This window comes from Cervus elaphus, chromosome 22 (genome assembly GCF_910594005.1).
Source record: "Cervus elaphus chromosome 22, mCerEla1.1, whole genome shotgun sequence".
Taxonomy (NCBI): domain Eukaryota; kingdom Metazoa; phylum Chordata; class Mammalia; order Artiodactyla; family Cervidae; genus Cervus; species Cervus elaphus.
In genome coordinates, this window is record NC_057836.1 from 28,802,542 (window position 1) to 28,818,321 (window position 15,780).

General features: G+C 42.3%; 1 protein-coding gene and 1 pseudogene across 8 annotated transcripts in view; one reads left to right on the forward strand and one right to left on the reverse strand.

Annotated features, from left to right (window-relative positions):
* The window catches only part of PLEKHA5 (pleckstrin homology domain containing A5), a 253,695-nt gene that overhangs the window by 166,549 nt on the left and 71,366 nt on the right, over nucleotides 1-15,780 (forward strand). For all 8 annotated transcript variants that reach the window (XM_043881507.1, XM_043881509.1, XM_043881501.1 and 5 more), the window contains 3 exons: nucleotides 1,953-2,420; nucleotides 8,669-9,218; nucleotides 13,281-13,364. In XM_043881507.1, the coding sequence (XP_043737442.1) occupies nucleotides 1,953-2,420; nucleotides 8,669-9,218; nucleotides 13,281-13,364 (1,102 nt within the window). The remainder of the gene's footprint in view (nucleotides 1-1,952; nucleotides 2,421-8,668; nucleotides 9,219-13,280; nucleotides 13,365-15,780) is intronic.
* LOC122680643 lies at nucleotides 11,852-12,131 on the reverse strand (annotated as a pseudogene).

The following is a 15,780-nucleotide window of genomic DNA, read 5'->3' on the forward strand; positions in this document are numbered from 1 at the left end:
ACATCTCTTAAGTCTTTGGAAAAATTGAGAGAAAAGTCATTGCAGTTCTAAATTAAAATAGCTTTAGGTAGATTAGAGGTAACTTTTTAAAAAGACCTTTTCATATATTTGATGCTCAGTGTTTTAAAAAATTCTTTCTACTCCTGAAATTAGCTTGGATAAATGTGTTTATAGCATAGATCTTCTCTGACTTCTGTCTTTCAAGTGGAAGAAGCTCCATAGCATATCTTAATAAACTCCCTCAGTGTCTAATATTGCTTCCAATGTGAAGCCATGAATTTTATCTAAACCTAAATATATGGATGGTCTATAACTGTACTCTGAGGGAAATAGTCACATTTCTTTTTATTTTTTCTCACTGATTTTATTCCTAACTAGCCATCTCTGTATAGCTGAATAGAATATGTATATTATTAAGTCTCTTCATTTGTGTGTGACTTCTTTGCAACCCCATGGACTGTAGCCCACCAGGCTCCTCTGTCCATGGAATTCTCCAGGCAAGAATCCTGGAGTGGGTTGCCATTTCTTCCTCCAAGAATATGTATAGATTCTGCATTTTTAACACATGCATTTTTATCACTGACACTGGCAGCAAGAGCACAGTTAGGATCCAGTAGGATCATTATTATACATTGAAATGTGCAAGGTTAGTCAGTTCCCTCTTCAAGAAGCCTCCCAGTGTGGTATCATCTTGGCAGTTTTGTGCAGGTACAGACACTCAGCTTGGTCTGGTCAGATCCTGGAAGTGATTGGTCTCAGGAAAGCTGATTCTCGTCAGAAAGACCCAGATAGAGCAATTGGCATGGTGAGCAGTGAAACCATCTGCTGGCTCAGACGCACACTGCCGAGCAGCACATTCTTCCTGCGGGGATGTGGACACGAGATGCCAGCTTCTGATCCACAGTTGCTTGATGAGATGGAATGGTGGTGGTGATAAAGTCTGCGCCAGTCACAGATTTACTCATGTGGAGCTCACAGCAGTCCCGTATCCTTGGTGCTAAAGTTTTCCCTACTTGCCAAAGAGGAGTTTGAGGCTCAGTAAATTTCTGTACCTTGCTGGAAACTCAGCTAGTAAGAGGTAGAACTGTAGACTTCTGTGGTGGTCCAGTGGTTAAGAATCTGCATGCCAATGCAGGGGACACAGGTGTGATCCCTGATTCGGGAAGATTCCACATGCTGCGGGGCAGCTAAGCCCGTGCGCCTAAAGCCTGCTCCGCAGCAAGAGAAGCCACTGCAATGAGAAAAACCTACACACAGCAACTGGAGACTAGTTGCACGCTCTCCCTGCCCCCCTCCTTCAGCCCCCACCAAACCTGGCCGCAGCTAGAGAAAGCCTGTGCTCAACCAAAAGATAAATAAGCAAAACAACAGTGTAACTACTAGAAGTTCCACAAATTAAAAAAGAGAGAGAGCACATGTAGTCCAGGTCAGAAACTTAAGTCCTCAGGAATACAGAGAGTGAGTTGGTCACATGGTCTCGATCTTTGATAGCATCAGAAGATAATGTCCATTTCCACAAACCAGAGTCATGTTTGTCTCATGATGCATTAACCCTCCTGATTGGAAACCATGGTGTTTATTTCAAACGACCAGCTACTGTGGTCTTTTAAGCATGGATTTTTGTGGTTTCACGGTCAAAGGGCAGCCTCATTTGCTTTCTTTTCAGATTTCTAATGGTAGGGACACTCACCACTTTTTTTGTTTTCCAGTGCTTTCTACACTGTGTATTTTATGTTTCATTTTCTCCCCTTTCTATTTATACATTCTGGTATTGTACTTGAATTTTCATGCCATGACATTGGGGATTTGTGCAGACTTGTCCTCTGCAACCCTTTCAGGGTCTTTTGTAAAGTCAAAGGTAGTTTTATGGTTTTTTTTTTTCAGAGTGAATCCCCAAAATAACATGTGCATTATTTCATCTGATTTACTCTGCCTTTCTTCTCTGATTTCAGAGTGGATAAGATTACATCTGAAAATGCACCAGCTAAAGAGATCAATAACTTTCCCAATCATAGAGTGCTAATTAAACCAGAGGTCCAAAATAACCAGAAAAACAAGGAAATGAGCAGAAACGAAGAAAAAAAGGCATTAGAAGCTGAAAAATACGGATTTCAGAAGGATGGCCAAGATAGACCTTTAACAAAAATTAATAGTGTAAAGTTGAATTCTCTGTCATCTGAATATGAGAGTGGGTCAATGTGCCCAGGTCAGACTGGACACTACAGGCCAGTCAATTTGAATAGCTCAGAGAACAAAACTGTCAATGTGAGCCTGGCAGATCTTAGAGGTGGAAGTCACCCAAATACGGGGCCCTTACACCCAGAGGCTGATCGAGTCATACAGAGAACGAATTCAATGCAACAGCTGGAGCAGTGGATTAAAATCCAGAAGGGAAGAGGTCATGAAGAGGAAACCAGAGGGTAAGTGTCTTGTGGTGTTGGTGGGAGACTGGTTTCTGAGATACGGGGTCAATGTATTAAATTCAAGTTGCATTTGTGATATTACAGCTTCATGACTCATCTTTTCTTCAGGGTAATCAGATATGTGTGTGTGTGGTTTTTTTCTTTTTTTTCTTTTTCCTCTGTCTCTCTGAGTAATGTTCTGAGTAATGTTCACCCAACTTTACTGATGGCAAGGAACCATCCTCCCTGGCCCAGTATAAGAGAAGGTGTAGGCCGTGGGTACAGATCATGTTTGTTTGAGGCAAGGACGGGAGCAAGATCTAGCTTCACCCCTTTACACACATGCGCACTGAGGAAGGGGGCAAGACCTAGCCTCACCCCTGTACACGCACACACACACACACACACACACACACAGCCTTGCTAGCCTCAAGGGGGCAAGACCTAGCCTCACCCCTGTACACACACACACACACACACACACACACACACACACACACACAGCCTTGCTAGCCTCAAGGGGGCAAGACCTAGCCTCACCCCTGCACACACACACACACACACACACACACACACACACACACACACAGCCTTGCTAGCCTCAAGGGGGCAAGACCTAGCCTCACCCCTGTACACACACACACACACACACACACACACACACACACACACACACACACACACACACACACACACACAGCCTTGCTAGCCTCAAGGGGGCAAGACCTAGCCTCACCCCTGTACACACACACACACACACACACACACACACACACACACACACACACACACACACACACACAGCCTTGCTAGCCTCAAGGGGGCAAGACCTAGCCTCACCCCTGTACATACACACACACACACACACAGAGAGCCTTGCTAGCCTCACCCCTGTACACACACACACACACACACAGAGCCTTGCCCCTCTACACACACACTGCTGCTGCTGCTAAGTCGCTTCAGTCGTGTCCGACTCTGTGCGACCCCATAGGCGGCAGCCCACCAGGCTCCCCCGTCCCTGGGATTCTCCAGGCAAGAACACTGGAGTGGGTTGCCATTTCCTTCTCTAATGCATGAAAGTGAAAAGTGAAAGTGAAGTCGCTCAATCATGTCTGACGCGTAGCGACCCCATGGACTGCCGCCTACCAGGCTTCTCTGTCCATGGGATTTTCCAGGCAAGAGTACTGGAGTGGGGTGCCATTGCCCTCTCCGACACACACAGACACACAAAACTTGTCTTCACTCTCCCCACAGTCCTGCTCTGTTTTCCATTAGTGGCTCCTACAGCTTAATGTAATGCGAAGCTCTCCTGAGATGTGTAGTGTGGTGACCGGAAAGGCTTCAGTGCTCCGGTCTCAGTCTCATTTCTTAGCTTTCTTAAACTCATGATGCACATGACTAAGTATTATATTTATTCATCTAAGTGTTTATTCATTCATGTACACACATTTTTTTGTATACTTATTGTATAACTACTATATGGTAATCACGGGACCAGGAAGTAAAATACTGAAATGATATAGTCCAAATTTCTCACAGCCGTTCTTAGTCTCGAGGAGGAGAAAGTTAAACAGATCCTGCATACGATGACAAATACAGCAAGAAGAGAAGATGTTTTAGGGACAACCAGCCCAGCCTAAAGGTTCAGGGAAACCTCTCTGGAGGAAGTGAAGTAGGAGCCCAGATATGAAGGATGGTATGCTTATCTTGGTTGCGGTATGCACAACCGAGGAGTTGATAGCGCTGGGAAAAGACTCCAAAGCCGTGAATCTGGCTCAGGCTCACATCATCACAACTGCTGTAATGATGGACAAAAAGCAAGGCTGGAGAGAGAAGCCAGAGTTGTTGTATGTATGCAGAGTGGTGGTTCAGTAGAATCTGGAGAATGAGTTGGAGAAAGTTCAAAAACTGAACTTGTAATTGACAAGGCTAGTTGAGTATCATTTGAGTGGCTGGGGGAAGTCAAGAATGGTGCTCTGCTTTTTTGGTCTGGTTGTCAGGCATTATCCAGTGCCTGTTGCTGCATAGGGAAGGATTGGGGAGACAGAAGGTAATGAGTGATTGGATAGGTTAGATTTGAGGTGCCTGCAGGCTGTACCTCCAAAGAGAGATCTGGACTTGAATAAGATTTGGAGTGTCATCATCATTATATCAGACATGCTTAAAAGTAAGGATGAAAGGAGAAGCATTCATTCAGCAGGAGGCTGGATAAAGTAAAGATTCTAAGGGAAAACCAGAAAGAACTGTGACGTTTAAAGGAAAAAAAAGGATAAACAACAAGGTCACACTGTATAGCACAAGGAACTATATTCAACATTCTGTGACAAACCATAATGGGAAAGAATATGAAAAAAAATGTGTGTGTATGTGTAAGTATGTATGTGTAACTGACTTTGTTGTACAGAAGTAATTAACACAGCATTGTAAATCAGCTATACTTAAATACAGTTTTTTTAAAAATTAAAAAATAAAGGGAAAAAAGGGATTGGAGGGTCTGCAAAGACCAGAAGTAAAGGCCAGAACATGGAGGAAAAGCAGGCGCCCGTGGATGAGAAAGTGTTGTGTTTTTAGGTGGGAAGCTGGTGATGCAAGGTTTATAAAGTACTGTAATGAACTATCGCATACACAGTTAACTGAAGACCTACTGTAACTCTTACCTTTCAGGAGTAGGGAACCAGAAAGCAATAAGTTAGTAATGTTTTGATTGAAAGATGATGAACTTTTGGGGTAGTGGGATGTCCTTCTGGTCGGGGTGGTTGTCAGCCAGTCTCTCCTCTCGGGAGCGCAGCTCGGCCCCTCTCATCCCATGATGTGTTGCTCACTTCTGTTTTCTCCTCCTCCACCCTCATTGCTCACTTTCCTAATTTTCCCAAGGGACAGCTGTGAGAAACAGTTGCTGTCTCAACAATAAAATTTGATTGCACAGAAGAAAAGCCAGAGGTATTGGGGGGGTGGGGACAGGGGCGGGTAGGAAATGACAGGATGTTTGAAAGTACTTATGAAGGTAATCATTTTCAGGGAAACAGTAATAAAAACCACAGCCAGAAGATTTGCTGCCTCTCTACCCAGCAAATTAAATCTCGCTTAATTGAATCAGTTTTCCTCAAGTAAAATCATACTTTCTTAAGGTTGAAAGTGAACCATTAAAGGGGTTCAGTATCTAAAGTTAGTATTTTTAATTGTTGAGCCATAAGTATTAGTTTTCAAGCACTTCTCGAAGTCTTTGGTTGCATGTAATGAACATCCTTAAAGGCTCCCTGTGACTTACAGATTTTGACTGCAGATCTTCCAGCTTCTAAAGTCTGGCCTCAGGTCATTTGGAGCTCAGGTTCCCTTCACATTGCTCCTCCAAGTTTGGGTTCCTTGGCTAGAGCCCAGCTTAGATCATTGACATAGGTCATCTACATTATTATGTGAACATCATGCTTCAAAAACAGTGGTGAGGTTTTACAGTGAAATAATTTTTATCGGTGGCAAGAAGCATAATGGTCATAGATGGCAGAATTCATTTGGTGAAACTTTATGAAAGGCTGGCTTTCATTCCTAAAGTTCTAATAGAAAAGAGGTTTCCTATGTAGTCATATAGTAGGTGCCTGGATCTGTGAACAGAGCCTGAAAGTTCCTTTGTGAGGGGTGGGCCTGTTCAGATGCTGGGGCCTAAGCCATTGTTCTGCGTGGCAGAATCACGTGTCAGGGTTTTCAGGGCGTTTGACAGGCAGGTGCTGTTGAATGGGGCACAAAACCAGACTAAGGCGCCAACAGAGTTACTTAAGCTTTCACTTAAAAAGTAAATCACAGTTTGCTTAATTTGAATTTCTTTGGAGAAAAACACTGAAGGAAACTAGTTTTTTAAAAAAAGGTCTCAAAGTGGTAGAAAGTATATGGGGTGAAAATAAATTTGCTTGATTATAACCAGATTTTCCATTAATATCCTCCAAAAAGTAGTTCCAAAGATGGCAGAAGAACCTTTTACACTTTGTAGTCACTTCTATTTAGCTAGCCGAGCTTGGTAGGAAAATTGCCTGCCGTTGATGATCACACGTTAGATGATCCAAGTGCAGTAGCCATCTCAGTCACAGGGTCCAGCTCGTGTGGATGCCTGCGTTCTGTGTCATCAGATTTTTCTGAACTGGAATTTAAACATTAGCCCACAGGCAGTTTTTCATTTGTTTTAAATCGAAAATATGTGACCCTCCTTTATGTAACTATAAATGATCTTTTTACAGATTTCTGAACAGCATACATAAAGTTAATATCTTTTATGTTTTTGGTATTTGTTACTGTGATACAGTTCTATGCCTAATCCAGAGCTTCTTACACAATGGGATGTCTATGGTATTTCTTAAGTTTATGAATGGCCCAATGACCAAGGTAGGCTGGAGTACACTGTTGGAGCACTGGGGCGGAATTTATCAGATAGAGTCATACTCCCTGCCGGACATGCTTACTAAGCACGTAGCCGTGGGGTTGCCAGCTCTGGGCTTTCTTCTGTTAGCGGAGATGAGGATCGGAGGGAGATCAAGCAAGGAAAAAATAGGAAATTTACATGGAGAGAAAACAGTAAAAAGACTTGATTCTTTTTACTACTAATATCAGAGTATGGGGTACCTTCCTCCCCGACTCCAGCCCCAAAGTCGTCAGATGGTTGGGCTCTCAGAAGTGGTTCGTGTGTGTGTGTGTGTGTGTATGTGTGTGTTTTGAGAGGGATGATAGCTCAGTTGGTAAAGAATCTGCCTGCAATGCAGGAGACCCTGTTTTGATTCCTGTGTCAGGAAGATCCACTGGAGACAGGATAGGCTACCCACTCCAGTATACTTGGGCTTCCCTTGTGGCTTCTCAAGACATGGAGAAGCTGAGGGACGTTCAGCAAGATGAAGGAAACTCAGTTTAGAAGAATGGTTGAAGGAACTGGAAATATTTCAAAATACAAAATAAAACATGGAACTTTAGAATTCTAAGACCACTTTATGATCAAATCCTGTTCTAGATGAGAAAGCCAAATCCCAAAACATTTCAGTTGGCCAGATTTCAGTAGCACATGAAGGACTCCAGCACTTTAAGATTATACCCTTCCTAATTTAGGAGTATCTTTTTATCTTTAAGTATATTATTGCAATAGAATAGTAAAGTTTTTTTTAATAATTTCCATACTTTTGGCAAAAATTTTAAAATAAAAGAATGAATTTGCTTTTTCGTTAAATCTCAAAGTCTTGAGAAATCTTAAGTCTCAAAGGGAATCATTGACATAATAAAGAGAGTAGACAGCTGCTTAAGGAAGTGAGAGGCCTGCATTGTGGTTCCAGCCAGACCACTAACTCTTCTTGAACTCCAAGTATTGAAAGGAGTATGATCTCTTCTTAGTCTTCTCCTGCCACACACTTGAACCTTCTCTCAGTCCCAGAGGTGTAACTAACCTCCTCTAAGATCTCTGTATTTAGGGGGAAAACAAGAATGAAAGCTTGGCCCTCCTGATATTTGACCAACTGCTTCTTCCCACTTGATTAATAATAAAGTTCACAAGTATTAAAACATCGTAATATTCTGGAGATCTGCAGTTTTGAGTCTGAAATAGCATCATGTTGAAGAATTTTGTCTTTTTTTTTTTTAAGAATTTTGTCTTTAAAAAATTAAATTTTTAACTTTAGCTTTGAGTCATTTTTATTTCTGAAAAGTTATCCAGGGAAATGATTCGTTCAGACTGCAAAGGTACTGATTCATGTACTTCTTCCCGTAAACAGTTATGCTTTCAGAAGGACGAAGTACAGTAAAGCCTCACCACCTGCAGTCCTTCACTTCCAATCTCCACGGTCTATAGGCACAGCTCAAAAACTCCAATGTTCCATCCACACACAGAAACCCTATTTAAGTATTCTTCTGAGATGTGTGAAGATGAGATTCCAGGAGATTATCTATATTAAAACAAGGAAGACATGAGGACAGACTTGAGATCTTGGACATTTTTATTTCTGGAGAAAGTATAGTACTCTTCCTTCCTGAAACCAAACCATACATTGTGTGGAATAAATGGTCTTTAATGTGAGTGACCCAGATGTTGTTGACTTAGTATATTCAATCCGTCAAATTAGATTTCATAAAAAAATTAAATTCTGTTCATTAGTCACCTTTAAAAAAAAATGAATCTTCAGTATACATTTTACCTATCAGGACGGGAGAAAAAAAGAAAAAACAAAAACGTACTCCAAATTACTATCTGAAAAGCAGCTCTCCTTCGGTTTCATGTTGCAATTGTTCTTTTATTTCAGAGTAATCTCTTACCAAACGTTGCCAAGAAACATGCCAAGCCACAGAGCCCCAGTCATGGCCCGCTACCCGGAAGGCTACAGAACCCTCCCGAGAAACAGCAAGACCAGGCCGGAGAGCATCTGCAGCGTGACGCCCTCGGCCCACGACAAGGCAGCGGGGCCCGGCGCCGAGGAGAAGCGGAGATCCATGCGGGACGACACCATGTGGCAGCTCTATGAGTGGCAGCAGCGCCAGTTTTACAACAAGCAGGGCACCCTCCCTCGCCACGGCGCCCTGACCAGCCCCAAAACCATGGTCAACATCTCCGACCAGACGATGCACTCCATCCCCACGTCACCCTCCCACGGCTCCATAGCCGCCTATCAGGGCTTCTCCCCTCAGCGGACCTACAGATCGGAAGTGTCTTCGCCAATTCAGAGGGGAGACATGACCATAGAGCGCAGAGACATGACCATAGACCGCAGAGATGTGACCATAGACCGCAGAGACGTGACCATAGACCGCAGAGACATGACCATAGACCGCAGGCACCGGGCCCATCATCCCAAGGTAAGGCGTCTGCTCATCCAGGGTTCATTGCTCCTCCAAGGATGCTGCAGTTTACTTTTAGTTGTTTAGTCGCTCAGTCATGTCCAGCTCTCGTGACCCCATGGACTGTAGCCCACTAGGCTCCTCTGTCCATAGGATTTCCCAGGCAAGAATACTGGAGTAGGTTGCCATTTCCTCCTCCAGGAGATCTTCCCAGCCCAGGGAATGAACCCACATCTCCTGCATTGGCAGGCGGGTTCTCTACCACTGAGCCATGTGAGAAGCCTTTTACTCCTATTAATGGTACACTGCTCTTTCCTGTGAATGCCAGAGACAAGATAATGGGGAGGAGGCAGGCAAAACCAGCTTTTTTTTGTTCTGTTTTAAAAATTAAGGAAGCATTTTTGCAATGGCAGACTCTTATGTATAAAACCTAAGCTTGCAGGGCTTCTTCTCTTAGGAGCAGCTCTTTGGAATGGATGCATTATGTATTCCTCTCTGCTCGAGAGTGGATCTCATCAGCTTTCCCTGTAGGCTAAGACCACATGCATTTGGATTGACCCTACGCACACTTGCAAATTCTACACCGCCTCTTGTAGCACCCCTACAGTCTTCTGTCAGGCTCTTCCTATTCTCTGCTAAGATAAAAGTGCGATCCTCATCTTCTAACCACCAGCTGAAGATACAGCATACTGAAATACCCCTCAGGTGCCCAATTGCATATTAAAGTAACATCACTTACTGATATATATACTTTTTTTTTTTTGGCCACACCATGCAGCTTGTGGGATATTAGTTCCCTACCAGAGATCAAATCCATGACCTCGGCAGTGATGTGCGGAGTCCTAATCACTGGACTGACAGGGACTTCTCCATATATGTTTTTTTAAAAATTTAGATATAGAGACCATGCTTTAATGCACATGTTAAGTTGGTTTAGGGGCTTCCCAGGTGGTAAAGAATCTACCTGCCAATGCAAGAGATACAAGAGACAGGGTTTCAATCCCTGGGTCGGGAAGATCCTCTGGAGAAGGAAATGGAAACCACCCCAGTGTTCTTTCCTGGAGAATCCCATGGACAGAGGATTCTGGTGGGCTACAGTCCATGAGGTTGCGAAGAGTCAGAAACAACTTAGCCAGTAAACAAACAGCAGCAGCTCAGTGGGTTCAAGTCTTGCTTAGTAGATTTTTTGAAGTGAAATTGGAGCACCTTGCATCAATCAGCTTTTCACAATGCTGAAGCAAAATCATTTTGATTAGTCACTGTGTTTGCAACCGAGTCTTAGTGTCTGTCCTAAAGTGAAAAGGAATTTTTCTTTCCCTTTCTTTGAATTCTAAAGAGCCTCTCGCTTTATGCTATTTTGAAAAGTGCCTTTTCTTGTCCTTGTGATGGGCTGACTCCTTCAGTTACATCATTGCATAAAGCGTTCGCTTGAATTTTCCATAAATAAGCATTAGTTAGGAATTAATAAGTCAATCAGAAAGTGTCTTTTGAAAGAAGCTTTAGTTTGTCTCACCAAAAAAAGGCTCACTTTGAACGTCCCTGTAACAGAGTTCAACGTTTTAACACTTTGTACGTCCAAAGGCCAATAAAAATTATTAACAATATTCAAGAGAAATCTGATCAAATGCACATTATTAGTGTGTGGTTGAACAGTGTTCTCATGGTCAAAATTGATCATCTGTTTCAACAGCAAATAGGAGATGTAGGTGTGCTGCCTAGCCAGTTTTCCCAGTCAGCTCACAGCTGGTCCTCCTGAAAAACTTCTCCAACGTTGCCAGGTTTTCTTTGTAACTGTCCTGTCATCTTCCTTGATGTGATCCGTGGTTCTCAAAGTAGGGTTCATGGACCCTTAGGGAGTACCTGGGATTACCTGAGGGTACCCATGAGCCTTTCAGGGAGTCTCTGATAAGCTCAGAACTGTTTTTGTAATAATAATTAATAAGGCATTGTCGACTGTGTTGTCATTTCCTACCAGTGCAAAAACAATAAAAAGTGGGTAAAAGCACTAGCGCCTTAGCCTGAATCAAGGGAATGACTCAGACTGTGTGAGTGGCCATTGTAATATTTCACTGTCACAGATTTGTTGTAAAAATAAAGGAGCAATTTCACTCAGTCCCCGGCATGAAACAGTAAAAGATAACTGTGTTCAGTCTTGACTGTTCCTTCCATAATGTTTGTGAATGGGTGATGAAATGGGAAATGTACTTAAAGCATGTCTATTGCATACCCAAGTCTCAGAGAAAAATGCTTGCATGGTTATTTGAGTTATAAGCTAAACTAGCTCCCTTTTTTTTTTGCAGGCTCTAATGTTTTGCTTTGTTGTTTTTTATTTATTTTTGACTTTGCTGACTCTTCATTGCTCCACTCAGGCTTTCTCTACTTGTGGCGAGCAGGGGGGACTACTCCCTACTTGCAGTACACTGTCTTCTCATTGTGATGGCTTCTCTTATTGTGGAACACAGGCTGTAGGACACAGGCTTCAGTAGCTGTGGCACACGGGCTTAGTTGCCCCGCAGCATGTAGGATCTTCCCAGACCAGGGATCAAACCTGTGTCCCCTGCATTGGCAGGCAGATTCTTAACCACTGGACCACCAGGGAAGTCCAGCCTCTAAGTTTTATTAGCATGAGTTTTCAAAAACAAGCATTCATACTAGTGTGGGAGTTGAAAGAGGGAGAAGAGGAAGGGGCAGGGAGGAGGAATTCTGCCCAACTGGTAATAAAGCTCCCAAGTTCATTCCATCATGGATCCCATAGTCTCCCAGAGACACACGGTCCTTGAAAATCATGAACCACTTCTTCAAAATTACCTTGTTCCAGTGGGTGCCAGGTTGGGCTGTGGTCGGCTTCTTGAGATCCCTGCTGGTGTCAGCAGCCCTGCATTTAAGGCAGACCTTCTTCCCCAGATGGTCGTTGGAGCCAACCTCGATCATCCTGGCTGGAGCTTGAATCACCTGGAACCAGCTGATGCCACAGCCTCCTCACTGGGGTGCAGAGCCTGGGCCCTTCTTTAAAAGAAAAAATATATATATATTTAAAAGCACCGTTTTTACTTGAAAAAACGAATGGCAAACTAGAGTTGTTCAGATTTGGTGTTTGACAGACACTTCCAGAGTGGAATGCTAGCCTGTCACTTCAAGGAAGCCAGCCCGTGGTATTTGTCACCAATGACACCACTTGAGCTTTCAAGCAAAAATTAGAATTTGGGGAATCTTGTACCTGCCTTTTTGAGCTTGACAGCCTTCTGGTGCTTAAAGATCAGTGATGGTATTAACAGATAAGAGCTGCTCATCTCATATAGTGAAAAACAGGTGCCAGCCATTGGAACATCTGCATATTTCACTGAGCCAGTATTTCCCACCTGACCTGTGTTTGATGTCACAAAACCTTGGATGGGTAAAAGGTTCATTTGAAATGTGGACTTCTGCAAATATCCCAAAAAAGCTATTCAAGTTCTCGTCCCTTTTCCAAATACCTGTATCAAAGGTGGATTTTCTTCATATACTTCCCCTAAAAGAGATTATCACAACAGATTGAATACAGAGTCAGATAGGAAAATCTAGCCAGACATTAGATTTGCAAAACTGTAAAAGAACACCACTCTTGTCGCAAAAGTCTTCTTTTAAGGACAGAACGAGGGCTTCCCAGGTGGCGCTGATGGTACCCAGCCAATCCACCTGCCAACGCAGGAGACATAAGAGATGTGAGTTTGATCCCTGGATCGGGAAGTTCCCCTGGAGGAGGGCGTGACAACCCACAGCAGTATTCTTGCCTGGAGAAACCCATGGACAGAGGAGCCTGATGGGCTATAGTCCATAAGGGTCTCATGGAGTCAGACACAACTGAAGTGACTTAGCAAGCATGCAAGGCCGTACAGGGATCCTGAGACCATAAGTTTGAGAACCACTGAGCTAAACAACTATATAGAATTATTCTGCCCATCAGAGTGTGTATTTAGTCCTGAAGCTTTAGTATCTGTCTTCTTTCATAAGCACTAGTAGCAGTTTTAAATGGCATTTTATAATACAGTTTTCATCACTGACATTGACCACAGAACTTACCCCGGACCTTTCTCTTCCTAGCACATGTACCTGCCTGACAGGAGGTCAATGCCAGCTGGCCTCACTTTACAGTCTGTTAGTCCCCAGAGCCTCCAAGGCAAAACGGTGAGTATGATATCTTTATTTACCATATCATGTTTTATTTATGTGCTGCACATGATAGCATGTATCTGACACAGCTTTTAAGCTTGAGTTTTCAGAGGGGCGCCGCTCAGAGAAAAACCATTACCAGTTTTGTGGAAGAGATGCTCAGTGGTAGAGTTGGCAACCGTATAGCCACACGAGTGTCTGCCTGATTCCTTTTCCCTAAATGTCTGACTGCCTCGATATAAGATGCTGTTTTCCACATTTACTGAATAACCTGGGAAGGTTTCTTTACCCCATTGAATGTTAGTTTCCTCTTCCTTAAAACGGGAGTTGGAGTGGTTCATTAGGGGAACAAATCCAGTAAGAAACAGAGTGTGTAGTCAAACCACAGGCCTGGTAAGTTTCTCTGGTGAATTTTTATGTAGATTAACTACTTTAGAGCAGAAAGAAACTGATCTACATATTGTACAGAGAGACTGTCCCAGATCCTAAGTTCAAGCAAGTGCTTACTGTGAACAGTTCATAGTCAGTGTTATTTCCATTCACATTGAGAATGAGTTATGTTACCAGAACACTGTTGCTCTTCAAATTAGAAAAGATGACTTCTCAAAATTTCACTGCATTCTTCTATCAGGGGAGCTATGCTTTAATATTAGTATTCAGTCTCAGTTTCTCTGAAGATGCAGTTTGAGGACCGTATAGTTGTCCATTATTTAAAGTCCTTCTGTAACAATCAAAACAAATTCATCTTACATGTTTTCTCAAACATTTTTTATTTCATCTCTTACATGCTTAGATATAAGGAAGATTTCCTGGTTTTAAAATACTTGTGGTTTATTTATTAAAGTCTGTGGATACTATTATACTTCTCTAAAACTAGGGAGTTTTAACTGTTGGAAATGTTAAATATTGTTGATCTGATGGACATTAATGATAAGCTCATGCTAAGTATCCTGTTATGAGCTTTCCTCTTCTCCCTTGCTCCCTCTAGTGGCTGTTTAGGATAAAATTTATGTCTCGCCTCCTCTTGGAAGAATCCACTGTGCCTCTTTTTATTTTGCCTTAAATCTAAATATCTGGCGAATTTGTTGGAATTTTTCATCCTTTTGAAAATCTCTTTAACTCCATAAATAGTAAACCAGAGTTTTAAGCTTTCTTTTTTAGTATTTCTGTCAAATACCACTCTGGGTCTTAGACTGTCTAATCCCTTACCCCACCCTCCCCTCTCTCTGGCATGATCTCTAGAGCTTAGGGATATAGTGACATAAGATATGGACTGTCCCACAGCCATGAGATCACAGCATGTGGCTGGCATCTGAGCAAAGGCAGTTCTTTGTTTTCTGTTAAGAAATGTCCTCTTTAAGTTCCACGCACACATGTTCTGTGACTGTTTAATAGAAGAGGCTGTTGTCTCATCTGCATAGATACCCACTTTTATCCTGAGGATCCAGTCGTAATTATGGTTTACTTTTGACATCTTTTTCCACCTGAAGGCAGTAACTTAACATAACTTCAAATAACAGTTAAAATTGATTTGTAACAGATACAGGGTACTACACATAAAAGAGATACACAACAAGGATTACTGTATAACATAGGGAACTATATTCAATGTCTTGTAATAAGCTATAGTGGAAAATAATCTGAATATATATATAACTGAATCACCTTGCAGTATACCTGAAACTATCATAATACTGCAAATCAGCTATACTTCTACTTCTTAAAAAATTATTTGTGTCTCTAAAAATTTTTTTTATATGGATGATAAAGAGCAATAGCAAACAGAACAGAAGAGAGTGGGTGTGATGCTATGGTGCTGGCAAAGCAAGTCAGTCTTGGGAGCAATTTTTGGCTTGGACATTTTCAGGGCACATTGCAACTCTTAAGTGAAGAGAGTCTCCCCGTGGACCCCATGTGGTTTTTAATCATAACAAAGCTCAGAAAAAAAACACTAAACACTATTTTATGGCCTGTAAGACTGTCGATGACCATACTTTACTGCATTTCTAATGAAGAAAAATACATCAGATCGGCCTGTTAAGGAATTTTTATCTACCTTTGAAAGTTGATTCCCCGTCAGGGATCAGAATAACCAGTCAGGAACCTAAAGGTTCTGTGCTCTCCTCTGAGCGTAGAAGGGGGGTTTGTGCACACATGGAAGCTTTCTACATGTAGTAAATATATTTTTTTTCCTTTAAAAAAAAATTTGGTCTTTTGGTTAATACTAAATATCCTGTGAAAACACTAACAGTGACATTTAAAAATATGACTGGGAAGCAATTAATAGATCCCGGGTGCTCACTGAGCTTAGTGATGTGAAGATATCATCCACGTTTTACATGAATTTGATTTCTTTGCATTTACATTCTGTTCTCTGAAATAGAGTGTTGGGCATGCGGGTATTGTTCTTCTGCTGTAAAAGTCTCAGGTG